The sequence below is a fragment of the Capra hircus genome, chromosome 20, assembly GCF_001704415.2.
Source record: "Capra hircus breed San Clemente chromosome 20, ASM170441v1, whole genome shotgun sequence".
Classification (NCBI taxonomy): domain Eukaryota; kingdom Metazoa; phylum Chordata; class Mammalia; order Artiodactyla; family Bovidae; genus Capra; species Capra hircus.
The window spans coordinates 31409515-31437050 of NC_030827.1; the positions used below are offsets into that span (position 1 = coordinate 31409515).

The 27536-nt window shown below is 40.4% G+C and overlaps 1 protein-coding gene across 2 annotated transcripts; it reads left to right on the forward strand.

The window, feature by feature from the left end:
- HMGCS1 (3-hydroxy-3-methylglutaryl-CoA synthase 1) lies at positions 4138-26879 on the forward strand. Of its 2 annotated transcripts, XM_005694739.3 has the most exons (11): positions 4138-4280; positions 9248-9308; positions 17526-17983; positions 18766-18891; positions 19400-19564; positions 20902-21067; positions 21878-22048; positions 22517-22623; positions 23718-23843; positions 23956-24119; positions 25086-26879. In XM_005694739.3, the coding sequence occupies exons 3-11, from the start codon at positions 17536-17538 to the stop codon at positions 25173-25175; spliced, it is 1563 nt and encodes a 520-aa protein (XP_005694796.1). In that variant the 5' UTR covers positions 4138-4280; positions 9248-9308; positions 17526-17535; the 3' UTR covers positions 25176-26879. The 2 variants fall into 2 exon arrangements, with proteins under 2 accessions (XP_005694796.1, XP_005694797.1); XM_005694740.3 differs by lacking the exon at positions 9248-9308 and having other exon boundaries at positions 25086-25605.

The window sequence follows — 27536 nt, forward strand, 5'->3', positions numbered from 1 at the left end:
GGCATGCTTTTTTTCTTTGGCCGTGCTGCACAGCATGCAGGATCTTAGTTCCCCAACCAGGGATCAAACCTACCTCTCCTGCAGACTGCCAGTGAAGTCCTTAGGCATGCTTCTTTATGTAGCACTTGAACTGTAGTATTATAATTATTAATTATGCTATTTAAAAAATATTTTTCAGGATCCTCAAATGGTAGTAACCCTTTCAGAGGTGAGAAGAGTAAGAAGTAAAACCCTGGAGGGGAGCAGTGTTGGAAACAGGAATGGCTTTTGGGGGTGGGAGTGCTAAATCAGTAGGGTTCTCAATCAAGTTCTCATGGGGGATAGTCACGGGGTTCTGGCGAGAGGAGAATCTCTGGCTGTAGCAGCAGAATTGCTGTTGTCAGTCTGTCAGACTGTCAGTCTGCAGTCAGGTAGGGACTGGGCCCTAAGCCTCCCTCAGCTTCTTAAGTCATGTAGAAGGATTATCTCTACAGGTGTCTCATGCCATGCAGAGGAAAGAAGACAGCTGAAAGTCTGGCTGGCACTGTTGAGGGGTTTTGCTGCAAAAGGGGCTGAATAAGTCTAGTAGTGGGCTGCTGAGTGCATACTACTGGGTAGGGTATAAATGAAAGTGAGCTCTGGGATTCTGCAGCACAAGACAGTACCAAGGCCAAGTCCTATTCATCAAAGGGAGGCCAATACAAGAAGCCACAGCTAGGACTGAGCCCTCTTCTGATTTTAGAACAACCTGGTGAGGCCTGGCAATTGCCACCTTGCCAAGCAAAAGGGCTTCAAGAGATAGAGCCCTGATAGGGAACTGACTTTTGAACTGACAAAATATTTAAGTGAAATAAAGCTGCTTAGAGCTGAAGAGACAGAGATACCTTTAACTGAAAAATCTAAGGATTGCTTCTATTCCATCCTCTCCTGCCCTTTATCTAGTGAGACAGTGGCTAGAAACTCAGCCCTTTATTTTTCTCTCCTTCACTCTTTAGACTATAAACAGTTTAATGACAGAATCTGTCTTTCAATTGTGTCTTTCTACTGTAGCTCATTGGGGGTCATAAATGGAGTTCATTTGTAGTTTTTCATTTTCTAGCAGCCATGCAAAAAACTAAGAATAAACAAGTGAAGTTAATCTAATAATAATTTTTATTTAACACAATATAACTAAAGTATCATTACAACAAGTAATCAATATAAAAATTATTAGTAAGAGAGTTCCTTTTTTGCACTAAGTTTTTAAAGCTTGGTGTTTATTTCACACTCATAGTACGGCTCAGCTCACTTTGGACTAGCACTCTTCAAGTGCTCACAAGCTATGTATCGGTAGCACTTGCCTTATTGGACAGCATAGGTCTAAGCACAACTCATGACACAGAGTAAAAAGTAAATGCTTGCTCAATAGATGAATTTATAATACTAAATGTTATCATTACATTGTTGACTAAAAGAAAAGTTCAGAACCTAAAATTTGAGCGTGGAAGAGTTTGAGTCGCTTCAGTCATGTCCAACTCTTTGGGACCCAGTGGACAGTAGCTCTCCAGGCTCCTCTGTCCATGGGATTCTCCAGACAAGAATACTGCAGTGGGTTGCCATGCCCTCCTCCAGGGGATCTTCCTGACTCAGGGATCAAACCCCCATCTCTTACGTCTCCTGGATTGGTAGGCAGGTTCTTTACCACTAGTGCTACCTGGGAACACCCTAAAAGTTGAGAGTTATATTTTATTTGGTAGGAATTTTTAGGACTTTAATCCTGGGAGGCAGCATCTTAAGACACCCTGAAAAAACTGTTCTGAGGCATCAATGGGGGAGCCAAGTTATACAGAAGTTTTGCAACAAAGACCATGTAGTTAGAACTTCCAAAGTTTACTGTTGAAGAAAAACAGATATCCCAAGTTAAGGAAGTTAGGGCTTTTCTGTGTATGGGAGGATGCAAGAGTCTGGACTCACTGAAATTATTCCTCTGATATTCAAGCTCAGCAATCTCAGTATTCTATATTTTTAAATTGTGAGTTTTCTCAGGGCTCACTGTGGGGAATGGCTGCAGTCACATGGCTACAGTTGGCAGGTATTCTTTCCTTCCGGAGTCCCCTCAGGGCTCACCAGCTCATGTATGGCAGCTGGCTACAATCAGTGATGACTGCGACATCCTTTGTTTACTGATATGGCAGGCAATATTTCATTTCTTGCTTCTTAAAGTTTGTTCCCTTCAAAGTAGGGCAGAACAATAAAGTATACTTTCCCTTTGATATATATCATCTACTGTGATTTACCGACACTACTTGGCATTAAATTTAGAAACAATATAATTAAATATATATTAATAAGCTTAAAAATGCACATTCAAGTATGACATGCTTATGTCAAATTGTAGCTCAAAAATCCTTACACTTGCAACCAAAATAAATGTATGTATATTTTGTTCTCAGTTGCATGGATAGCTAATGTATATGTAGCCTGGTATAATCTACCATTATATTTCACAGAATCACAGAGGCTTGTGTTTTAAAATTCAACTGACAAGTTCTATATTTTATTATTAACCTGTTTCATTGTCTGTTGCTTGACTTCCCAATAATCAACACCCACGCTCACTTTGCTTAATTGGAGACTAATTCAATCAAAAAGGCAGTCTGGGCTTTGTGGGAATTTCCTATTGTGCAAAACAATCTTCAAGACTATCTAGCTAATTATTTCCTATTGTGTACTCCTGGAGTTGGAAATATTTGCTCTACTGCTAAAAATGTTTTTCTAAGGACAAAGCTGTCTTCTTTCTTGTGTCTGTCCTTACTGTCTTTCAGTGAATTTTAGCACGTCCAAAATGTTTAAATCCCATCCTCAAATTGCTATTGGTCACAATCAAGTGGTGTCTCTATCACCTAGTTACTTTGTGAAGGTATCAGTGACATCGATTCTGGAACAGAACAAATATCATGAGCAACATTATGGAGTATAGCCATTATTGAGTGGTCCTCTCCCCCAAGTGACTGATGCCACCACTCCACAGTGGTTCCATTGCCACTTTCCTGCTGAGAATGTCTCTTACTAGGTCATTATCTATAGTGGATAAGAAATTTCACATAACAGTAGTTGTGTGATGTATAGAATCATCAGTGACCCCTTATCGATAGCATTCCTGTGTCATAATGAAACTGAAGGGGAGACACAAACAACTCAGAAACTCTCATGGCTTCCCACCAAAGTACTACAGTTTCTCTATCTGAGGAGATGAGGCAAAGTCTTACTTAAGGCCATAATTATCCTCCTTTGGATTCTCCCAGTGTTTCAGTGTTTTCTTCCAGCTTGAACTGCTCCTCTCTCTTTCCTGGGGGAACTAGATGGTGCTTATCCTGTGGGTTTGCTATACTGAGAATTATAAGACCCCTTCCTTCTTTCAACAACCTTTTATTCGGCAACTACCACACATCAAGCTCAGCAGATACAGTGGAGAATGGGCCAGGTGGAGCCACTTTCCTCAGAGTATATGATATGGGCTAGCAAAAATCCAAGAATTAGGACAAACTCCCTGCTTAGGCAAGGCCCCTTGCCCTCCTCACTGGTGTCTAATCCCAAACCAACATTATAGAGGTTACAATATTATTTACAAATCTAGTATTTAGAATAAGTTTACAAATTCTTGGTGATGTATTCTGCTTCAGCTTGTAATGCGGGCACGCCTGGCTGCTCTAGGAAACTAGAAAACGTTAAGATTGAATTTAAATCAAGTATTTTTAAATCTTACAGGTGAAGCCTAGCTCTGGTTGCTAGGCAACCTGACGGACTCTCCAGCAGGGACCAACTTGCCTCCCACACTAGACCATCTCTCCCCAGTGGTGGGACGCGGAGGCCTCATTGGTTCTCATCTCCTCTCGCTGAGCTTCAACTGGCCGGAGAACCTCTCACTCCGCTCCCGTTGGCTCTCGCCGTGTCTCGCCGCTCTGTCATTGGTAGGCCGGCTCTCGGGCCACCACACGTCACTCTCTCACCCCATTTTCTCGGCCCTCCGGCTTTGTCCCCGCCCCTTCCCCCGCCCTTCCAGCCACAAGGGAAACCCCTCAGCTAGTGTTTCCTCTAGTTTCCTTCGGATTGGTTGAAGCTGGGCTAGGGGGCGGGCACTCCGGCGCTCCTCTACCGGCCACGATTGGCTGCTGGGGCCACTGTCCCGCCTCTCACGGGCTCCCGGCCTCGCCGGAGTCCGGTGGGTCCGCGGCTATAAAGCTAGTGGCGGAGGGGAGGCGGCTCGCACTACCCCTCCGTTGGTCGTTCACTTTCTACGACCACCGCCCGGTCATATTTGGGTGAGTGTCCCGAGTGGAGGAGTTGACCCGGGCTGCCGAGGCCTCGCGGGCAGGATGAGGGCACGGCGGATTGGTGTCCTTGACTAGGCCCGAAGGAGCTCCTCCTCTGTCGGGTCAGGGCTAAGGTTTGGACCTGGACCTGGAGGATAGGGCGTTGGGAGCGGGGTCCGTGCGGGGCTTCCCCTGCCGGGGACCTGGGGCCGACCGCGGTGGGTCCTGGAGGACAGGGGCATTAATGTGGGCAGGCGAGTCGCAGAGGGGAGAAGGAGAGGGTATTGAGGGGTAGGCTTCTGATGACATAGTCAAGAGCTGGAGGTGCTAGGGGAGTGGCTGTGACCACCTTGAGGGGATGGTGGTGGGTACATGAGGGGGCCAAGAAAGGAGCTGGCCTGCTAGGGTGTTCCCGGAGCCTTGGCTTCAGGGTGGACGCCGAAGGATGCGGAGGATCACACTTGGAGCCTTGTAGGTTGGCAGGGGGTGTGTCTTCTTGCCTCTTAAAGAGAGTGACTGGGAGGAAGGGAGGTGGGCAGCGTTGCTCTTCTTCCCTAGCTCAGGTGCCAGAAAGCATCACAACCGTGGTTTAACCTGGCTGAGTACTTCACACTCTTGACTGCTTCAGTATGTGCTTGCTTCCAATATCACAGGTCTCTGCTCCCACCTTCCGGCCTCCATATTTTTTAAGCCCATATATATATATGTCTCTTCCGTGTTCTGAAAGTCCGTATCTCCCTCCTGTTAATATTAATAGCTTCAGAATCAGCCTGACTTGTTATGATGATGTAATGGGCAGGCACGCATAGGGCTTCGCACACCGTAGGCTTTGGGTTGAACCAAGGACTTTTCAAAACTCGATATATGGAGTCTTTGAAAAACGTGTGAATTGCCTTGACCAGTGGTAGAGAAGGGATTGCCCACCCTGGAGGAGAGTTTTTGGACAACAGGTAATGTGAGGCTGTCCCTGTTGGTTACAGTTGCCCGGCGGCCTTGGTTTAGGGCATCACAGGCTTCTTCGCTCACCTCTGCATCAACTCTTCCCTCAGACTGATGCTCTTGCCAACCTCCTGCACCTGAGATGTTCTAGCCGCTGCAGAGTAACATTTGCTCTATTTCAGGGATGAATTATGAAAAACCATGGCAAGATAAATGAGAAGATTAAGACACAAGGAAGGGCTAGTAAGATTTTTCCTTCTGAGGTGGAGTTTAGACTTCTTTGCACAGATTTCTGTTAGAAGGCTAACTGAAAGTCCTTACCCTGTATCTAGGCCAAATGGTTCTTTGCAGCTTGAGATATCCAAGCAGTTTGTGGTTTTTTATTTTTAAAATTTGAGTCATTTTTTTGTGTGGATGAGGAGGGCAGGGATAGCAGATCTTAAGGAAAAGGAGAAAGACTTTATTTTCTGTGTGTCTAAACTTTGCAGGTCTCTCTCCTAAGTTTGTAAATTTGCACATAAATCAGTTCCAGTGTAGTTCAGTTCAATTCTAGTTTAGTAAGTAGCCCCAGTTCTCAGAAGGTGTTTCAGATTGGGCGAGTTATACGAATATTATGTTTGGGGCCGTAGAAGTCCGAGTCATTTGTTGAACTAATCCTGGGCCTTTGTTTTTTCTTTTTCTTTTTTTAAAATATTTCTCCAGAGTGCTTTTACATCTTGTTTCTCTTAACTGAGGGATTGATTTTGAGATTTTTTTTTTTTCTGATTGACGTTTTCGATAGCTTTTCTCACGGGAAATGCAAAACCCTGATATTGGTGTAATATGTGTTTCCTGGGGACCCTAGCATTATTTAAAACAGCAATCCAGTAGAACTGAATGGGGGGAGATGCATTGGGGCTGTGGATGGAGGAGTTTAATGGACTATATATCAGAATCTCTATTTAGTTGCATTTGAAAAAGAAAACAGTCATAATTTGGTTGGGTTTATTAAAAAACCAAGCATCACAGGATGTGATATTTTGTTTCTCAAGACAGTGGTATAGATTAAAAACATATTACCCAATCTTATGGGAAGGCGATAGGAATCTAGTCATCCTAATACTTGGCTTGTGGTAGTGCCCGCTTGCTGCTTGTTAACTGAGTGTAGTGAGAGCAGTGGAGAAGCTAGTCTTTCAGAGCTTACAGGCTTCATCTTTGGAAGGCATGGACCTGGAGAGGTGTGCATTTGGGAATGACATAAGGCCAACAAGTGTTCTCTTCTGATTCCATATAAATTCCTTACATTTTTCAGGGAATAATTGAAACCTACCATTTGCTTTGAAGAGCAGCAGAAAAAAGCGTTGTTTTTTTTTTTTTTTTTTAAGCTTTTGGACACCATTTGGGGCTGCAGCTCATCTTAAAGGGATAGTGAAAAGAATTCACTAATGAGGGCTGCTGCTATAACTACTTGAATTTAAAAGATTTTTCCTCTATTATAACTCCAAATTCAGTCACTCAAAAAATGCAATTGTGTGCCCTTTACTCCAGCATCTCAAAGGGATTTTAAAAGAATCAAATTATAGCCCTTCTCCCAACAGGAATCTAAGTATTCCATATGCTTAAGAAGACTGCCAGAAACTAGCTTTCCACTGACAGTAGACTCTGAAGGCTTCAGTGTCATTGTGAATGCAGGGCCTGACTAGAAAGCTCGAGGAAACCTTCCTGGAAGAGGGAGGACCTTGAAATATGAGTAGAGTATCCGATAAGCAGACCAGTACCTCTGGGGGGAGGCAGGGTGTCTGTATTTTTTTGTTAGGGAACTAGACCAGAGTTGTACAGATGTGAGCAAGGCTTTCCTAATAGTAGTTTTGCTTGCTGGCCCTCCTAAGGAGAAAAGGTTGCCAGCTCATTCTCAGTTAAGAAGGATTCCTGGATTTCTTTCCTGTAATGATGAAAAGGATCAGCAGGTGTGTGTGTGTGTGGTTTATTGTGTACCAGAATATGTACTGGGGGAGCTTCTCTGACCACCGCTTTGACTCTGTGCTGGCAAGGGAGGCAGAGGAGGAATTCAGAACGCTCAATAAACCCCAGGAGAAAGTTGGTTGGCCCTAGGCAGTCTCATCATTCTTCAGGTGTGTTGTGTGTGTATTAGTTACTCAAGTCGTGTCCGACTTTTTGTGAACCCGTAGAATCCAGCCCTCCAGGATCCCTCTGTCTGTGGGATTCCCCAGGCAAGAATACTGGCGTGGATTGCCAGTTCCTTCTCCCATCTTCAGGTTTAATCTCTGCCAAACTCAAAATGCCAATGATTTATTAACTGCCTCCTAAGCCATACCTCTTGCCTCTGCCGCTTGCTCTGAAGAGACCTGTTAGAAATAAGCTGATAACCTGCTTGAGCCTTTGGCACTGCTGTTCTTGTCCAGGTAGAGAAGCCTCCTAGCAGCTGCAGAAGAGAATGGAAAGCTGCAGGCTTGGGGGGAGGTCCCTTTCGGATTGATTTTATTCCCCAGAGCGGCATTTGTGGCCTCCATTTCCTGTCGACTCCAGGCCTCTGTTTCCCCTGAGAACCTGAGTAGCTGGGCAGTCCTGTGCGGCTCTTTTATCTTCTGTGTCTCTCCTCGCTTTCTCTTGTGCACTGAGTTCACTCCCTCCCTTCTCCCTGCTGCTTGCTCTATGCCTTCCCACCTAAGCTCCCTCCCTGATGGAAATAATCAAAATTGAAAGAAGGAATATTGGCAGTTCAGGAGAAATTCCCTTGATTAAAATAGTGTCAAATGCATATACATACGTGGTTTCAAGAAGAAATATTAAGTTATTTAAATAGTGTCAACATTTTTCAGAGAAGAGGGATCATGCCCCCCCGACTAGTTTTCATGGAAAGTTTAATTTGCAGATTACAAAAGCATAATTTGAGGTAATCAAGAACACAAAATTAGTTCTTTTCTCATTGTATATATTATCCTGTCATCAGGTTTTTGGAATACAGTAGTCTTATCTTTTCCGATAAAACTCAGAATCTATTTAAGGTGGGGGGAGATTAATGAAGTAAAAGGAACTAAGTCTATAAGCTCTTAAATGATCTAATTATGTGAAAGCAGTAAAGCTTTACTGAATAGCATCTGAGAGTACTCTCCAGTTAATCAGGCAAGGGCAGATGCTGTATTTGCCAACAATTAAATAGAGCCCAAAGGTAATTGTGTTTGCATCCAACAGGAACTGTTCCAAATAACAACCCTTCAAAGTAAATGGACAGAGTAAAATGCTTCAAGGTCACCTTCCGTTTTGTTTCCACATAATTTAAGTGATGATAAAGCTTAATGATCCTTGGTCTTGATATCAAATATCTACCTTTTCAACCCAAGCTCTAAGAGGAAAATCACTTTCTAAAAGATTGGGGTAGGTGACAGTGACCATGTTGAAAACCAGGAGTATAAGATTAAATAAATGAAGGTAATTCACTCTTGGCAGAAAGATTTGTTTTTGTTTGAAAAATACTGAGAAGTAAGATAATAATCAGTGTGTTGGTGCTTTATATTTTTTACATATTTTATCATCTCAAGCATCCTTTACAATCAACCGGGAGGGCAGGTATTAGCTCCATTTTACACAGGAGGAAATTGAAGCTCAGAAAGGCACAGACTGTCATTAAAGTCACAAGCTCCTAAGTGCAGAGCAAGCTCTTGAATGTGTAAGTCTCTTTACTCCAGAGATTTGTTAGCCTAGTACAACTTATATTCCTCTCCCCCAATTCTTGAAAACCCTACTTTAGTAAAGATTACAACTCTCCCAGCATCATACTTGGTTTAAAGCCTGAATCAGTCATATGAACTACATGTATCAACGTATTACCAGACCTGAAACTACCACTGTAAGAGCTAATAAAATAAGGAGAAAAAAGTTTTATGATCTTTAAGTACCATTTTTTTTTTCCTTAAGCAAAGTCAAATTCTGTTCTACATAATGTAATCGGATCAGGAAATGTTGATTTTAACTTACTTAGAATTGGAGTCATTATTTGATATATGACTTTAAAAAAGGTTCTTATTTGAAATTCCTAGTGCCTGAAGGAGGAGACAGAGTGACAGACCTGGAGACTGCAGTTCTTTACCCCTCACACAGGTATGGCATCCTGTCATGCTGCTAAAGGAGAGTCTTCCTCTCTAATGGAAGGGGGAATTTTAATTTTTTATGCTAGGACAAATAACCATTGTGTGCACTCACATTCTTAAAACCCATTATAGAATTTTATTTTATCTTTTAAATATTGATTAATGCCATAAAGCTTCAGAAGACTAATTTTGTGTTTATTAGACTAATGTTTAAAATCTAGAAACTAATTTTCAAAATTAGTTGTTCATTCATAAGAGGCAAAAAATGTAGATAATAAAATGTAATCCTATAAATGGCTCAGTCAGAAACAGTCACAGGTATGCACGTGTACCAGTAGTGCGTGTTGAGTTACAGCCTCGAAAGATACCCATCTGGGCTACGGATGAATGTTTACAATTACGTGAGGCTGGACAGTAGTTATAGATGTGTTTGAGCCAATAATCGAATGATTTGCAGCTATTGCTTTCTTCTGTAACAATGGAACTCCTCTTATGATTCTGCTTTTTTATGCTTCGGCTTTATGATTTCTTATGGTTGTTACTAATTTTAGATTAGAAGGCTAGTAGGATTTCATTTATTCAACATCCAGCTTCTAGCCTATGCCAAGCGTTGGGCTGGAGACTAGGGACACGAAGATGAACAAGGTAACACGTCTTGCTTTCCAGAAGCTCCTTGTGCAGTGCAAGGAAGAGGCTTAGAATAGTTTTAAATAGCATCTTATCAAAGGTCAGATGTGCATTTTAGAAAGGTGATCCTAGGACAGGGGAAGGATGGAGGCAGAGAGCTCAGGAGGCTGGCATCATGGTCCTAGGAACTGATGCCAAAGTCCCTCCCTGATGAGCCCTGAGGAGCTAGGTCTGCCCTTATATCAGCATCCTTAGCTGATTTCCCTGCTTTTTTGCCCTTTTTTTTTTTCCTTTTTCTTTTCCCATCTGTCTGTCATTCACAAACTTAAAAGATTCCCAGAGGATCATATTGGTCCATCTTGTGTCCTCTTAGGTAGGAAGCATTCAGAAATTGTTCACAAGAAAGTGGGACCTGGAACTCCTCCTATCCACCAGAGGGGGTGAGCTTTCACTTTAGGACAGATTGAGTCTTCTGGTCTTTGTTGGAAGATAGCTGTGGAAGGTTCACAGAGTTCTGTGGAAAAGTGTATTTTTCTCCTCCTTTGTAAAGAAGAAATTTTAAATGAAAATTTACATCTTTTTATTGAAAATCTCAGATCTTTAATGCCTTTTTTTCTTTCTCTAGTTTATGTCTGGCCTATATCAGAGGACATTTGAGAGGACAACATAAGAGCACACACTGAATAGAATAAACTAAAGATTTTAGACCAGAAACTATACCAATCTTTTTGTTTTAAATGCCATGAAGCCAATTACTTTCTGAATTAATACTCCTCTTTTTCTACTTTTCTCACTTTCCCTCAATTTCAACCAAAAGGTAAATATTTTCAAATTAGATAGTGTTTTACCAAGGCTTCCCTTGTGGCTCGGCTGGTAAAGAATCAGCCTGCAATGTGGGAGACCTGGGTTTCATCCCTGGGTTGGGAAGATCCCCTGGAGAACGGAAAGGCTACCCACTGCAGTATTCTGGCCTGGAGAATTCCATGGACTGTATAGTCCATGGGGTCACAGAGTCAGACACAACTGAGAGACTTAGACTTCACTAACTTTTACCAAGGATGTAATGAAAATACTTTGTCTATCAAAAATCCTCAGAGAATGAGCAATGTTGACTGAAGTAGACAATATAAAAAATTTTCCACACCAAAGTCTAAGTCATGATTCACTTCATGATTCACTTTGATGGGTATGGATTAATTTAGTTTAGCTACATTTTTTCCCCCAAAGTGAAACAAGTCACTTGTTTAACTCTCAGTTCAGTTCAGTCGCTCAGTCGTGTCCGAATCTTTGCAACCACATGAATCGCAGCACGCCAGGCCTCCCTGTTCATCACCAACTCCTGGAGTTTACTCAAACTCATGTCCATCGAGTCGGTGATGCCATCCAGCCATCTCATCCTCCGTCATCTCCTTCTCCTGCCCCTAATCCCTCCCAGCATCAGGGTCTTTTCCAATGAGTCAACTCTTTGCATGAGGTGGCCAAAGTACTGGAGTTTCAGCTTCAGCATTAGTCCTTCCAATGAACACCCAGGACTGATCTCCTTCAGAATGGACTGGTTGGATCTCCTTGCAGTCCAAGGGACTCTCGAGTCTTCTCCAACACCACAGTTCAAAAGCATCAATTCTTCGGCACTCAGCTTTCTTCACAGTCCAACTCTCACATCCGTACATGACCACTGGAAAAACCATAGCCTTGACTAAACAGACCTTTGTTGGCAAAGTAATGTCTCTGCTTTTTAATATGCTGTCTAGGTTGGTCATAACTTTCCTTCCAAGGAGTAAGCGTCTTTTAATCTAATGGCTGCAGTCACCATCTGTAGTGATTTTGGAGCCCCAAAAAGTAGTCTGACACTGTTTCCACTGTTTCCCCATCTATTTCCCATGAAGTGATGGGACCAGATGCCATGATCTTCATTTTCTGAACGTTGAGCTTTAAGCCAACTTTTTCACTCTCCTCTTTCACTTTCATCAAGAGGCTTTTTAGCTCCTCTTCACTTTCTGCCATAAGGGTGGTGTCATCTGCATATCTGAGGTTAGTGATATTTCTCCCGGCAGTCTTGATTGCAGCTTGTGCTTCTTCCAGCCCAGTGTTTCTCATGATGTCCTCTGCGTAGAAGTTAAATAAGCAGGGTGACAATATACAGCCTTGACGTACTCCTTTTCCTATTTGGAACCAGTCTGTTCCATGTCCAGTCCTAACTGTTGCTTCCTGATCTGCATACAGATTTCTCAAGAGGCAGTTGAGGTAGTCTGGCCTTCCCGTCTCTTTCAGAATTATCCACAGTTTATTGTGATCCACACAGTCAAAGGCTTTGGCATAGTCAATAAAGCAGAAATAGATGTTTTTCTGGAACTCTCTTGCTTTTTCCATGATCCAGTGGATGTTGGCAATTTGATCTCTGGTTCCTCTGCTTTTTCTAAAACCAGCTTGAACATCTGGAAGTTCACGGTTCACGTATTACTGAAGCCTGGCTTGGAGAATTTTGAGCATTACTTTACTAGCGTGTGAGATGAGTGCAATTGTGCAATAGTTTGAGCATTCTTTGGCATTGCCTTTCTTTGGGATTGGAATGAAAACTGACCTTTTCCAGTCCTGTGGCCACTGCTGAGTTTTCCAAATTTGTTGGCATATTGAGTGCAGCACTTTCACAGCATCATCTTTCAGGATTTGAAATAGCTCAGCTGGAATTCCATCACTTCCACTAGCTTTGTTCATAGTGATAGGCCCACTTGACTTCACATTCCAGGATGTCTGGCTCTAGGTGAGTGATCACACCATTGTGATTATCTGGGTCGAGAAGATCTTTATTTGTACAGTTCTTCTGTGGCAACCCACTCCAGTATTCTTGCCTGGAGAATCGCATGGACAGAGAGGCTTGATGGGCTACAGTCCACGGGTCGCAAAGAGTCAGACATGACTGAACGACTTCACTTTCACTTTCTGTGTATTCTTGCCACCTCTTCTTAATATCTTCTGCTTGTGTTAGGTCCATACCATTTCTGTCCTTTATCGAGCCCATCTTTGCATGAAATGTTCCCTTGGTATCTCTAATTTTCATGAATAGATCTCTAGTCTTTCCCATTCTGTTGTTTTCCTCTATTTCTTTGCATTTATCGCTGAGGAAGGCTTTCTTATTTTTCCTTGCTATTCTTTGGAACTCTGCATTCAGATGCTTATATCTTTCCTTTTCTCCTTTGCTTTTCGCTTCTCTTCTTTTACACCTATTTGTAAGGCCGCCTCAAACAGCCATTTTGCTTTTTTGCATTTCTTTTCCATGGGGATGGTCTTGATCCCTGTCTCCTGTACAGGGTCACAAACCTCTGTCCATAGTTCATCAGGCACTCTATCAGATCTAGGCCCTTAAATCTATTTCTCATTTCTACTGTATTATCATAAGGGATTTGATTTAGGTCGTACCTGAATGGTCTAGTGGTTTTCCCCATTTTCTTCAATTTCAGTCTGAATTTGGCAATAAGGAGTTCATGATCTGAGCCACAGTCAGCTCCTGGTCTTGTTTTTGTGGACTGTATAGAGCTCCATCTTTGGCTGCAAAGAATATAATCTGTCTGATTTCAGTGTTGACCATCTGGTGATGTCCATGTATAGAGTCTTCTCTTGTGTTGTTGGAAGAGGGTGTTTGCTATGACCAGTGTGTTCACTTGGCAAAACTCTATTAGCCTTTGCCCTGCTTCATTCCGCATTCCAATGCCAAATTTGCCTGTTACCCAGGTGTTTCTTGACTTCCTACTTTTGCATTCCAGTCCCCTATAATGAAAAGGACATCTTTTTTGGGTGTTAGTTCTACAAGGTCTTGTAGGTCTTCATAGAACCGTTCAACTTCAGCTTCTTCAGCATTACTGGTTGGGGCATAGGCTTGGATTACTGTGATATTGAATGGTTTGCCTTGGAAACAAACAGAGATCATTCTCTAGTTTTTGAGATTGCCTCCAAGTACTGCCTTTTGGACCCTTCTGTTGACCGTGATGGCTACTCCATTTCTTCTAAGGGATTCCTGCCCACAGCAGTAGATATAATGGTCATCTGAGTTAAATTCACCCATTCCAGTCCATTTTAGTTTGCTGATTCCCAGAATGTCGACGTTCACTCTTGCCATCTCCTGTTTGACCACTTCCAATTTGCCTTGATTCATGTACCTGACATTCCAGGTTCCTATGCAATATTGCTCTTTACAGCATCAGACCTTGCTTCTATCACCAGTCACATCCGCAACTAGGTATTGTTTTTGTTTTGGCTCCATCCCTTCATTCTTTCTAGAGTTATTTCTCCACTGATCTCCAGTAGCATATTGGGCACCTACTGACCTGGGGAGTTCCTCTTTCAGTATCCTATCATTTTGCCTTTTCGTACCGTTCGTGGGGTTCTCAAGGCAAGAATATTGAAGTATTAGGCTTAATAATATATTATACCTTATTTAGTAAGTACCATATAATAACTAATCAGAGCTGATTTGATTATGATAAACATAGATTAATTCTGGAATTAGAGCTTTGTTTTATGGCGTAAACTGGTTCACATCTTCAGAAGATTGTATGTATTTTTCCACTTTATTTCCAACAGCACTTCAAGCTATTGGACCAGGCAGGGAAAATTATACTGTCCTCATCATGTTTAGAGCAGTTTGAAGAGATGAAAAGAATATGAAGGGTAACCTTGTGGGAAAGGCTGGAAAAGTGGTTAATCCTACTGCCTCTGTTTTGGTGATTTAAAAGGTAGCATATAGGAGGGGTTCTTTTTATAAGTATATGGACTACTTTTTTGTTTCTAATACTAGTTTTAGAGTTCTTTTCTGTGGACTATGCAGACTTATTTTATTATAAACTTAGAATATGCCTTGTGACACATTAGATAGTCCCTTTAGGTCTTCATTTAAACCTCAGTGTAGCCGAGTTTAGATTATCATAAAATCGATGGATTTGCCTATAAGAGGGAAGAGATGGGACAAAGTGGAGAGGTGCTTCTCTGCTGACTGTAGTGTATCTGCCAATGAGTGATTCTGTCAAGAAATACAATAGTGGAGGCTAGAAATCTGGGAGTTATCTACTCTAAATATTTCATCCTTTTCCTACCATCTAGTCAATCACAATTTCTGCCAATTTTTTGCTTCCAAAACTTTCTGAAGCTGCTCCTTTTCTCTTCATGTAGTAATTCCTCTGTTTCATTAGCTATATCTCATTGGGCTTCCATATCAACTTCCTAACTCAGATCCATTCTTCACATAGCACCAGTGACTGTGTAAAATGGGGACTCACACTTTTCTGGCTGTTGATTCCTCAGTAAGGAATCAACGTTGTATTGCAACCCAGAATACGTGTGAATAATTAAAACAAAAATTTCATGAAACATTCTTGGCATTTACCATGTGCCATGCAATCTGATATTTTGGTTTTTTTCTATTTTGTTTTAAAAAGGTGTTGTTTGATGCTCACTAAATTGGTTCCAGAATTGGAAAAAGACTGATCTGAACACTAATGTAACCATATTGTTTAAAACTCTTTTGATGGCTTCTTAGTGCCTTCATGGTGATGCTGAAGCTCTCTAATATCACATGCCAGAACCTTTATGACTCAACCCTTAGCTAGCTCTCCTGACCCACTACTTTCCTGATCTACTCATTGGGCTCACATTTCACTTCAGTAAATTAGTATAACTTTCCATGGTTCCTTGTGGTGTGCCTTTGTGTATGTTGTCTATCCTGTGAAAACTACGACTCTCTGCTTCTGCAGAGCTTTACTGATTCTTCCAGCTTGTTCCTAAGACTCGACCAAGAAGTTTTTCTTCTCGTTCCTTCCCCAGTTGGGTTAGATAGTTCTGACAGAATGAGACTGGACTGTCTCTGTCGTTTCACTTGTTTATTGTTATATTTGTAGCTTACTATCCCACAAGACAGTGAGTAGTAGAAAGGGCAAGGGTTACATCCTATTAAACTTACCCTGAATGTTTGGCATTTAACGTGTTGTCATTGTTTGGATGGATGAAAAAATATAAAAAATATTCTTATATTTAGAAGGAAGATTCAACTGGTTTCCCTTAAGGCCTTTAACTTAAGATTTTGTGACTATATTTCCAGGTGCTTATTTTTCAGGTTTTAATACACTCCTATCTTGATAACCTACAGGCTAAGGGTAGATCTCATGATTTAAGGACAGCTTCTCTGCTTGAGATATTTTCTCAAGATTTCAGTAATTAACAACTCACTATGGCAGTAGCCTGTGATTTCATTATCACCAATGCTCCGCCTGTGTTGGCAGACTGGCAGAAGAGAAATGACATAAATACGGGATCTGCCTTTTGTCAGTGGCAGCAGCAGCGAGAGTGTGGGGCTTTGGCTCTCACTCAGCAGCCAAGGTGCAGCCTCAGTAGGAGTGTGCGCTCATGGGGTCTGAATAGTAACCATCTTCCCCCTTTTGCTCCTGTAGCTGGGCCAACGGAGTGGTAACCATTGCCCTATATTAAAATCCTCCTCCTTGTTAGAAACATCTTGAGTAATTTCTCTTTTTCTGACTGAAATAACCTCTAAAGAAATTGAGGCTCTGGTAGGTCTGACTTGCCCATAGGTCATAGCAACACTCTTGAGTGGCTAGCACATTTTCTTTTCACTGTTGGTAAATAAACACTACTGAATGTTGGTGTGGCAACGGTGCAACTTTTAAAGGCCTTTTTTTTAAAAAAGGGATTATTTTAAGAGATGGTGTCTAAGATGCCATGCAAATAATATGTGGATTATGGTACCAGTTTTCAGATTTGGATCAGTTGTTTTCTTTTGCCTGATATAGAAGCTAAATGATAATCTTGTGATCTCATGATCATTTGTCACCTGTACACTAGCTGTGGAAAGTACAGAATATTAACTTTTGACCTGTTACGGGTCCGGGAACTTGTCTTTGCTTTAAATTGTAATCATCTGGGTTCTAGATGGTGGGGTGGGGGTGGGGGTTACTTTGGAAGGCTGATTTTAATAGCAGGGGCCTTGAATAGATTGCCATGGCAGACTTGGCAGTGTGGCCTTTCTACGTACTGGGACTGTTTAGATCAATAAAGAACGCAGTACTGTTTGACCTAATTAAAACTGTTAGTAGGTAACAGGTTTAGTTTAGTATCTTAGTTTAACTAAAACTGTTAGTATGTAAAGTCCCATAAAGTCAATAGGTGTGAATAATCCATATATGGAAATGAATGAATGATTTAAACTTTTTGAGGGGCCAGGAATAGATCAGATACTTGAGTTCTGATCTGTGGGCCATGTTACTAAATTCTCATTTTATCTTATAGTTCTCTATAACATAGATGAGTCTTACTTCAGTTTTCTTTACCTCTAATAATCATATTTTAAATCTAAAGATACCTAATTTTGAATAACCTGTAAGTCTTTCTAAAAGATGATAACTTTAAATAATAGTGGAGTCAATAACTCTGCTCATACTATCATTGCTACCTCCACATATTAAAATTGACTGTCCTAAGAATATACTAAATTTAGAAATTAATATCAATGTTGATTTCTCAAGTTTGAACTTGACAGTCTACAACCTATAATCTAAAACAATGTTTTTGTGTTTTTTTTCTATTTTTCTTTCTAAAGTTCTTTCACCATGCCTGGGTCACTTCCTTTGAATGCAGAAGCCTGCTGGCCCAAAGATGTGGGAATTGTTGCCCTTGAGATCTATTTTCCTTCTCAATATGTTGATCAGGCAGAGTTGGAAAAATACGATGGTGTAGACGCTGGAAAGTATACTATTGGCTTGGGCCAGGCCAAGATGGGCTTCTGCACAGATAGAGAAGATATCAACTCTCTGTGCATGACTGTGGTCCAGAATCTTATGGAGAGAAATAGCCTTTCTTATGACTGCATTGGGCGGCTAGAAGTTGGAACGGAGACAATCATCGACAAATCAAAGTCAGTGAAGACAAATTTGATGCAGCTCTTTGAGGAGTCTGGGAATACGGATATAGAAGGAATAGACACAACTAATGCCTGCTATGGAGGCACAGCCGCTGTCTTCAATGCTGTTAACTGGATCGAGTCCAGCTCTTGGGATGGTATGTTGCATATTTTTCGAAAGAAACTTCCCTTGAGGATGAATAGGCCCAAATACCATCTGCAGACTTTACCAGTTATGCTTGTTTGAGCGTGTTCAGAAAGATAGCTATGACTTTCAACTTACTTACTTTACAAATTAGTTCTCTTTTAGTTCAGTTCAGTTCAGTTCAGTTACTCAGTCGTGTCCGACTCTTTGCGACCCCATGAATCGCAGCACGCCAGGCCTCCCTGTCCATCACCAACTCCTGGAGTTCACTCAGACTCACGTCCATCAAGTCAGTGATGCCATCTAGCCATCTCATCCTCTGTCGTCCCCTTCTCCTGCCCCCAATCCCTCCCAGCATCAGGGTCTTTTCCAATGAGTCAACTCTTTGCATGAGGTGGCCAAAGTACTGGAGTTTCAGCTTCAGCATCAGTCCTTCCAATGAACACCCAGGACTGATCTCCTTTAGAATGGACTGGTTGGATCTTCTTGCAGTCCAAGGGACTCTCAAGAGTCTTCTCCAACACCACAGTTCAAAAGCATCAACTCTTTGGCGCTCAGCTTTCTTCACAGTCCAACTCTCACATCCATACATGACCACAGGAAAAACCATAGCCTTGACTAGACAGATCATGTAGGATAAAATTAGCTATCGAAATTTAGTCAGAATATATTTTTTTTCTTTACCAAAGATGGGAAAATATGATACATTCTGGGAAAATACAATACTTTCAATTTGTATGTATGATAGTTAGGGTGTCAATCACCTTCTTATATACTAACAGTAATATTTTTCAGGACGGTATGCCCTGGTAGTTGCAGGGGATATTGCTGTATATGCCACAGGAAATGCCAGACCTACAGGTGGAGTTGGAGCCGTTGCTATGCTAATTGGGCCTAATGCACCTTTAATTTTTGAACGAGGTGAGTGTTTCGGAAATATTTTTTTTATTTGCACAATATGCTGAGAAACTTAAAAATTAGAAGCTTGTACTTGGTGTTCATTAAATGCAGGCACTACCTGCTAAGAGCTTTATGTGTATTATCATATTTAGTCTTCATAGCAGTCCTGTGACATAAGTGGTGTCATCCCCATTTTACAGAGGAGTAAAATGGGTTTAAGTAGGATTGCTAACAACTGAGAGAAGTAACTTGCCCATAGTCATGTAGTAATTTGTTTTCAATTCAGAGCAATTGTGATCTTCCAGTTAGATGTATGAAACTTGCATAAAATGTTGTATATCAAGAGGCTTAGGCCTGTCCATGGCTATTGTTATGTTTCACTTTAATTACATACACACTTCTTGTGATTTCTATTCTGCAAGTGATGAGTTGACTAGATTTAAGAAAAGTTCTCAGATAATGCAATTTGCTTACTAACATACATCAGGAAGCAGAGTTACAAGGACCTCTTCCTTTTTTGTTCTAATAGGACTTCGTGGGACTCATATGCAACATGCCTATGACTTTTACAAGCCTGATATGCTTTCTGAATATCCTATAGTAGATGGAAAACTGTCCATACAGTGCTACCTCAGTGCATTAGACCACTGCTATTCTGTCTACCGCAAGAAGATCCATGCCCGGTGGCAGAAAGGTGGGTTTTATCAATTTTCCTTGGTTTTGCGATCTGTCGAGGGTGGTGTAATGTACTCACTGTCTTTAGTGTGAAACTGCTTCATGGGCATCCTTTATTAGTGTTTTCCTTTAACCACTGCTTCCTCACCCACCAGATAGCATAGGTTTCCCACAGTTTCTGGTAATGTGTAATTTAAGACAACAGGTAAACTTTGCAAATAAAGTTTATTTCTGTAAAAATACTTAGGATGACTTAACCCAGTAAGAAAATCAAAAGTAAGGTAAAAAAAGAAAGTAACTTGAATTTGGTACATATTCTGAGAGAGGTAGACAATTGCAAATAAATTTTAGTTTGCAACTGTGATCCGGAGAAAACTAATGAAAATAAATTACCAAAGTGACCCCCACCTCCCCGCATAGGCTTTTTGTACTTGACCTGTGAATTCTTGGACTTCCCTTGTGGCTCAGCTTGTAAAGAATCCGCCTGCAATGCAGGAGACCTGGGGTCAATCCCTGGGTTGGGAAGATCCCTTGGAGAAGGGAAAGGCTACCTACTCCAGTATTCTGGCCTGGAGAATTCTATGGACTGTATGTATAGTCCATGGGGGTCGCAAAGAGTTGGACACGACTGGGCGACTTTCACTTCACTTCTGTGAATTCATAATTGCTTTTAGTGTCATCATCAATCTCTATCTTTAACCCTGAGAAAGTGCTTGAGATACTGAGAAGGACAGTATTTGAATTAAAACCATGAAAGCACACAGTATTATGTAAAGTATGCTTTTTCCGTAGTCCAGCTTTACTATAGGGTTTTTGAAAGAGGGTTAAAAATAAGATTCAATAACTGATATTAGGAAACATAGTGGCCTTAGATAAGCATTCTTGAAGTATGTAACATATACTGTTTACACAGTGATTTTCTAACATTTATTAGACTCTGCAGTAAGAAATAGACTTTGCATTGTTATGTGCAGTTAAATGGAAACTAATGTCATCAAATTTTTTTGCCCATGCTGCAAGTTATACAGTTTACTCTTTTCTACTTTTTTTCATTCAGACAAAAAACAACCTCTTAATTTATTAAGATTAAAAAAAATACTGGCCTTGATCCATTAAATTGATTACACAGCCCACTAATGGATTGTGATAGTTTCATTTGAAAACCAGTAATAGTGTATATTGTTCAATTTCTGGATGTCTTTTTGACACAAATTTTAAACCATGGCGATATTTCATTTTATAGTATATTTTTTATTGCTGCTTAAAGATATAAAGACATCCCAGCCCTGTTCTAAAATCAGACTTCAAAAATTAGTGGCTTAAATGGATTATAATTTCTTTGGATTTCTCTTTCAGAGGGAAATGATAGAGATTTCACCTTGAATGATTTTGGTTTCATGATATTCCACTCACCCTATTGTAAACTGGTTCAGAAATCTCTAGCTCGGATGTTGCTGAATGACTTCCTTAATGACCAGAACAGAGATAAAAATAGTATCTACAGTGGCCTAGAAGCCTTTGGGTAAGAGGAATTATGATTTTTCTCCTTTCTTTGTGAGAGTATTTTTTTTATATTGGTTAAACCACTATTTATACAGACATGAAAATTTTAGAGTCAAAAGAAGTCATCTTGTCTAACCTATTTAATCAGTGAAGAAACCGAGTCCAAGAGAGGTGGTCGCTCACCTATATGAATTCTTTAGTCTTTCCTATTCAGATTTCCTTATTTCCTACTTTTAGATCTGTTCCTGTTGTCACCTTGATAATAGAGCCCTCAAGTGCCCGTATTTATACAGCAGCATCTTCACTCTTCTCCCTGCCTCTCTTCTGCCCACATCCATTCTGCCCTTGGCCACTCCTGATGTCTGCTCTCATACTCCTTCCGTTTTCCCCGCTTTTTGGGCCTCCTGGCATGCTATGCTTGTTAAACTCTTGCTGTTTCTCCTGTGTCCCTTCTCCATCTGATAAAATGTATTTTAACTGTTTATAACACTTGGCTCCTATAAATGTGCCTCTTCTAACTAAATAGACAATATTATGGACTTGAAATAGTAGTATATTCTGTTTCGTGATGACAGAGCTGTAGGGGGTTATTAACCCATTAGAATTATGTTGTCTTGATCATTAAAGAAAAAAAAACTTTTCAGAAAAAGGACCATATTTGTACAACTGTTAAATCTTACCTCACAATTAGCATACTGCTACTTGGTTTTTAATAACTAGAAATCAGCATCATATACTTCTGTTAGAATAGTAGTTAGGTCCAGTAAGTAATATAATAAAAATATAGTCTTTGGACACTATAAGATTATCTTTTTTCTAAAATTTTCAGGGATGTTAAATTAGAAGATACCTACTTTGACAGAGATGTGGAAAAGGCATTTATGAAAGCTAGTTCAGAACTCTTCAATCAGAAAACAAAGGCATCTTTGCTTGTGTCAAATCAAAATGGAAATATGTACACATCTTCAGTGTATGGCTCCCTGGCTTCTGTTCTTGCACAGTAAGTATGGATTTCCATTGCTTCAGTCCGCTTGTTTGGGGATGTTACATTTCTAAGACCAGATCTGGTATCAGGCATGTTGGTGGCAGGTCACAGAATGGTCTTTTCCTTGGAGGTTCTCTAGCCTCTTCTCTGTTGACTTGAAGGAGATATGCAATGAGGCTATAGTTATTTATCCCAGAGTACTAAATTTCACACTAGCTTTCCCTGTTGTTCTCATGGTCTATTCTTGACCTACAGTTGAACCATAAATCCCCAGTTGACAAAGTAGTTTATTTTAGGGCATAACTTTTCTCAATTCCATCATTCCTAGAGAGATGAGAACTCTTTGTTTTCAATCTGCTTACTGTAAACAGTAAAACTGTAGGTCAGATCCCTGGGCTCAGGATGAAGTCTCTTCCAGCTGTGGTTCTCTATCCACTGTAGTAGGCTGAGTTAAACTTTAAGAGCTTTTTTCCTCCTACACAGGTACTCACCTCAGCAGCTGGCAGGAAAGAGGATTGGCGTGTTTTCTTACGGTTCTGGTTTGGCTGCCACTCTGTACTCCCTCAAAGTTACACAAGATGCCACACCAGGTAAATGCTGAGTCTTTTAACAACAATGTATTGAGAACCTACTGTGGTAAGGCTGACTTAGCAGGCTTCTCAAGTGAACGCTTAAGTCTCTTCCATAGATCTTTATGACATTTTAATCTTTATTAGTTCTTTCAACACTCTGCCCAAAAATTCTGTTTTAACTGGGTAAATGGCAAGATTATGTCTGAGTCAGAATATCTTTCGTTCTTTCCAAGTCAGGAAAAAAACTGTATAATGAGCTTAAACATTTTTTTTTTAATGGTATAGTGTTTAACTTTTCCTCCTTTGGCAAGTAATTTTATTTTAATCTATTATCTCATTTAAAAAAATCTTTACTACTGGGCCGCGTGGGGTCTTAGTTGCAGTGCTTAGATGCTCTAGTTGTGGTGCGCAGGCTCAATAGTTATACCCGGGCTCTCAAGTGCCTGGGCTTTGTAGTTGCAGCATGCCGGCCTAGTTGCTCTGAGGCATGTGGCATCTTAGTTCTCCAACTAGGGATCAAACACTTCCTCTGCATCAAAAGGCAGTTTCTTAACCCCTGGACCACCCAGGAAGTCCCTTTTATGGCATTTTTAAAGCATAGGTAGAGAAAAGGAAGTGTCTTTGTTTAAGGCGGGCAGCTTTTGAGTCTTCACACTAATGATTGAGACTGATCATAGGAGTGAATAATACCAGGCCGTTTCTTGTGGTTGGTGGTTTATTAAGTTATCTAATGTGTATAAGGATGTGGTCTTAGCTGTATTTAAGGATACTTTTGTGCCCTCCCTGAGCAGGAAGGAGCAAAAATACAGAGAAAAACAGATGGAAGACTTGGCATTATTCTGAAACTGTTAGTTGACTCCAGACAAGTTATTTATAGTTTCACATCCCACCTATTTCCTCAGTTGTCTACTAGCCAAGGCTGAACAAATGTCTAGTCAAGGCTCATAGGAAGCTACGTCAAATAAATAACATCTTATCTTTTAACTAAACAATAGCCTGTAGTTCTGAAAGAAATGAAAAGTTGTTTTTTCCGTTTGGCAGCATTTTGTTCAGGCTTTGGGATATGTATACTATTTTTAGTGTTTTAATGTTGCAATTATTTCCTATTTTAGGGTCCGCTCTTGATAAAATAGTAGCAAGCATATGTGATCTTAAGTCAAGGCTTGACTCGAGAACTTGTGTGGCACCAGATATTTTTGCTGAAAACATGAAGCTCCGAGAGGATACTCATCACTTGGGTAAGAACATTAAATTGTTAATAAACACCCAGAAGCCTACTGGAGGGCTATTTTATTACCAGATGAGTTATATGTTATAACTCATTTTTCATATCCTCTGCCTTTCCTTTAGCCAACTACATTCCCCAGAGTTCCATAGATTCCCTCTTCGAAGGAACATGGTACCTAGTTCGAGTAGATGAAAAACATAGAAGAACCTACGCTCGGCGCCCCTCTCTAAACGACGACACTTTGGATGAGGGAGTAGGCCTTGTGCCCTCGAGCACTACAGCCGAGGTAAGTAAAGCTTCTGTGTTTGGTCTTGGGCTTTGACTGGATAAGAAAATCTCCATCCCCAGGTCTCCTGACTGAGGTGACCTCACTGAGATTTATGCACTTAAAGGAGTGTCAGTAAAGCAGGGTGATTCAGAACCAGGCCTCTGGGAGTGGGTTCCAGCTGTGCTGTTTTCCAGTTGTATGCGGTGCTTGGCAGTTGTTAGTATTTTTCAGTGCACAGTAAGTACTAGGCTGTTTTTAGCAACACCAAAGTTTAAAGCAAAACTAAGAAGGCTCACTTGTGGTTTGTATCTTGGTGAGAGGTGAAGCAGGGGCTGGGTGTTAAGCCCCTCACATCCCTTCTCTCAGGCTATTGTCTAATCTATCTCCAAGTGTCAAGAAGGAATAGTAATTGTTATGACTGGAATTCGTATTACATGCTAGTCACTTTTTAGGTTTTCTGCATAAACCCTTATAAAACCTCCCTTGAGGTAAATGCTACTGTGCCCATTTTAGAGATGAAGCTGAAAGAAGTTAAATGACTTGACCAAGATCAGAGCTAGGCTTCAAACTGAGGACTTTAAAAACTTGGAAGTTATTTATTTTATCCGTTCAGCACAAATGTGCTGAATGCGTAGTCTTGCTCTTTGAGGTAGCAAATCAAGCCACGAGTGTTTGAAATCAAAGGCAAGATAATAACATGGGAAATACTGGGTATGGTAGATAGATCTCCGTGGCCCTCCTCTCCCTTGCTACGGGATAATCATATGATACGTTCACCATAAGGTAAAGAATGGACATTTTTGTTCCCTCCATGAAAAGTTCTACAGAATATATATTTATATATGTATAAATATATATATATATATATATTTTTCTCTCCAGAGCTGCCCTTTTCCTATTAGAACTTAGGTTAGCAACATGATTTTTCCTGGGGGAAAAAACTCTAAGAGGCGACCACATTTTTCTTGTTTCTTTTGTTTTTAGCATATTCCAAGCCCTGCTAAGAAAGTGCCAAGGCTCCCTGCAACAGCAGCAGAACCTGAAGCAGCTGTCATCAGTAATGGGGAGCATTAAGATACTTCTGTGAGGTGGAGGACTTCAGGGGGGGGTTGGGGGAATGTATGGGAACGGTTGGGGGAACGGGACATCTGGGGTCAATTTTAAAAGATTACATGTTGCTTAAATTTTTACGTGACTGACATGGAGCCTGGAAAACTCGTGTCCTTGAGAAAGTCTCTTTGCTCAGTTTGCTAACATGCTTCCTGTTGTGGTCTAGCCGATGCTTACTGTACTCGAATGATGGATGTTAAGGGCTCTGTAAGGCTTCATACCTCTCTGGCCGTGTGTATGCATGAAGCTTAGTTTTTAAATGTAGCCTGAAATCGTGCACTTCTGGCAAGGAAAGCAGCGGTACTAGTCTCCGATTTTAATTTTTTTTAAACATGTAAGAATTTTATACTTTGAACAAACAAGATTACTGAAGGTTCCTGTGGTTTTTGAAAAACAGTTTTTAGTTTAGGGAATGTGTGGTTTTAATGTAATATGCACAAACCCGGTTTGAAAATGACAAGACAAACACTCTTTTTCTAGAGTTTGTGAATCCTCAAGAGAGAGAGAATTGGGAACGGTGTCACTGGTTCTGGAAACTGTTACTTTAAATCCAGGCTGGCAGTGATGAGTTACTGTCATGACCTCTGTGAACAGAGGGATGCCAGCACTGAGCAGACTGTGGTATAGAAAACATGGTACCTTTGGGGGCTATGGATCTGCTCCCTAGGTCTGCTCCTGACTCAGTTCAAAGTGTATTTTGCAGAAGAGCCTTGATATGTTATTGGAGCTGTGTATGAGAAAGCGTGTGGCTGTGATCCTTCCCTTGTACCTTATTTTGAGGAATAAATAAAACATTTTTCTGGCTGTCTTTCAAAAACTTAAAGCAAAAAGGAAGGATAGGGACAGGGCATTGTGAAGTTATTTCTGATGGTTCAGTATTATAAATTCAACTTAAAGACTGACAGCCTAAATTCATGTGGTAAGTATTCCTTTCCTTTTTTTGTTTTTGTATCTGTTCAGTGCAAATTAAAAGATACAACTCAAGTTTTTTACATAGTATGACCAGCCAAAAAGTATTCCACTTCTCAAGGTCTGGAAGTAGGGTATATAAGCGTTTTCTCAGACTTTCACCTTAAAAATAACAATAGTAAACTATCACTTGGAATGAATAAGAAGACTGGTTCGACAGTTTCTTAGATCTTTCTGGTGCTGAACTATGACATGAGCCTTATAGACTGTAAAATAGAGATAGTTGGAACTAATGTACAGAACTAAATTTTTTAAACTTTATCTGCTGTTGAATTCTGTGAAGTTTCAGTTATCTAAAATAAACTTACACAAAACTGAAATATAATGTTTCAGACTGCAAGGTAATATGTAATGTAGTGTTTGTAAAATACTCTTAATATTAACTAGTGGTGTTTTGATTTGTACAGTCATGATTTGTTGAAATCACTTCATTTTAACATACACTGATGTAGATTAATAATGTAAGTTCAGATTTAAAGATTGATGGGGCCATGGTGCATGTAATACTTTTTGCAAGTATTGGGAGTTCAGTATGTTTTGAAAAGAGTAATTTAACTTTTGGGGTGTCAGGAAACGGGTTTTCTCAAAGTCCATTGCCGGCAATGGGCAGGCCTAGTAATACTGGCACAGAGCATTAACTGTACACCTTATTAACAGTGAGGTGGGTAACTTCGAATAAAGTTTTAGAGAAATATTTTAGATACTTGGATATTTTTTTCCCCCTCCTGAACTAACAGTTTAGGCAAGAAGGCAGCTAATATGCTATTTTTAAATGTGGGCATCCATTTCATTTCAGTTCACTGATTCACTAACTCTTTCACCAAAATTTATAAACCTGATATAAGCAGGGCACTCTACTTACATCACTTAAGTCAGAAATAAAGATTTACAAGATCTATGATTTTGCCTTCAAGGAGCTATTTGTCTAGTTTGGAGGAACATATACTGATAGTTTATTATTCTTATACTTCAAACAAAGAAATTAACTCCCAAATTAACATGTATAAATTTTGCCATAAATAGTTGTGAAGAGAGTTACTGTGTTTTCCTAACAACAACCTAAGGTTAAGGGTTGGCAATTAAACATTAAAAGCAGATTTTATAGCCAATATAGAACTGCCTACTACCAATTAGAGCCTCCAGCCTGGGTGTCTCAGGTTGCTGGTGTTCTCCCAGATGTTTTATAGAGAGAATTTTTACATTGGCAATAATATTGGATGAGATAATCTCAATCGCTATCAATTTTTAGGATTATGTGAACCGAGAATTAAATCAGAATATTTTCTAGTACTGATCAGTTATTTTATCATGCTGTCATGTCTAGATTCAATACTTAGTAATGATTTTATTTTCTGG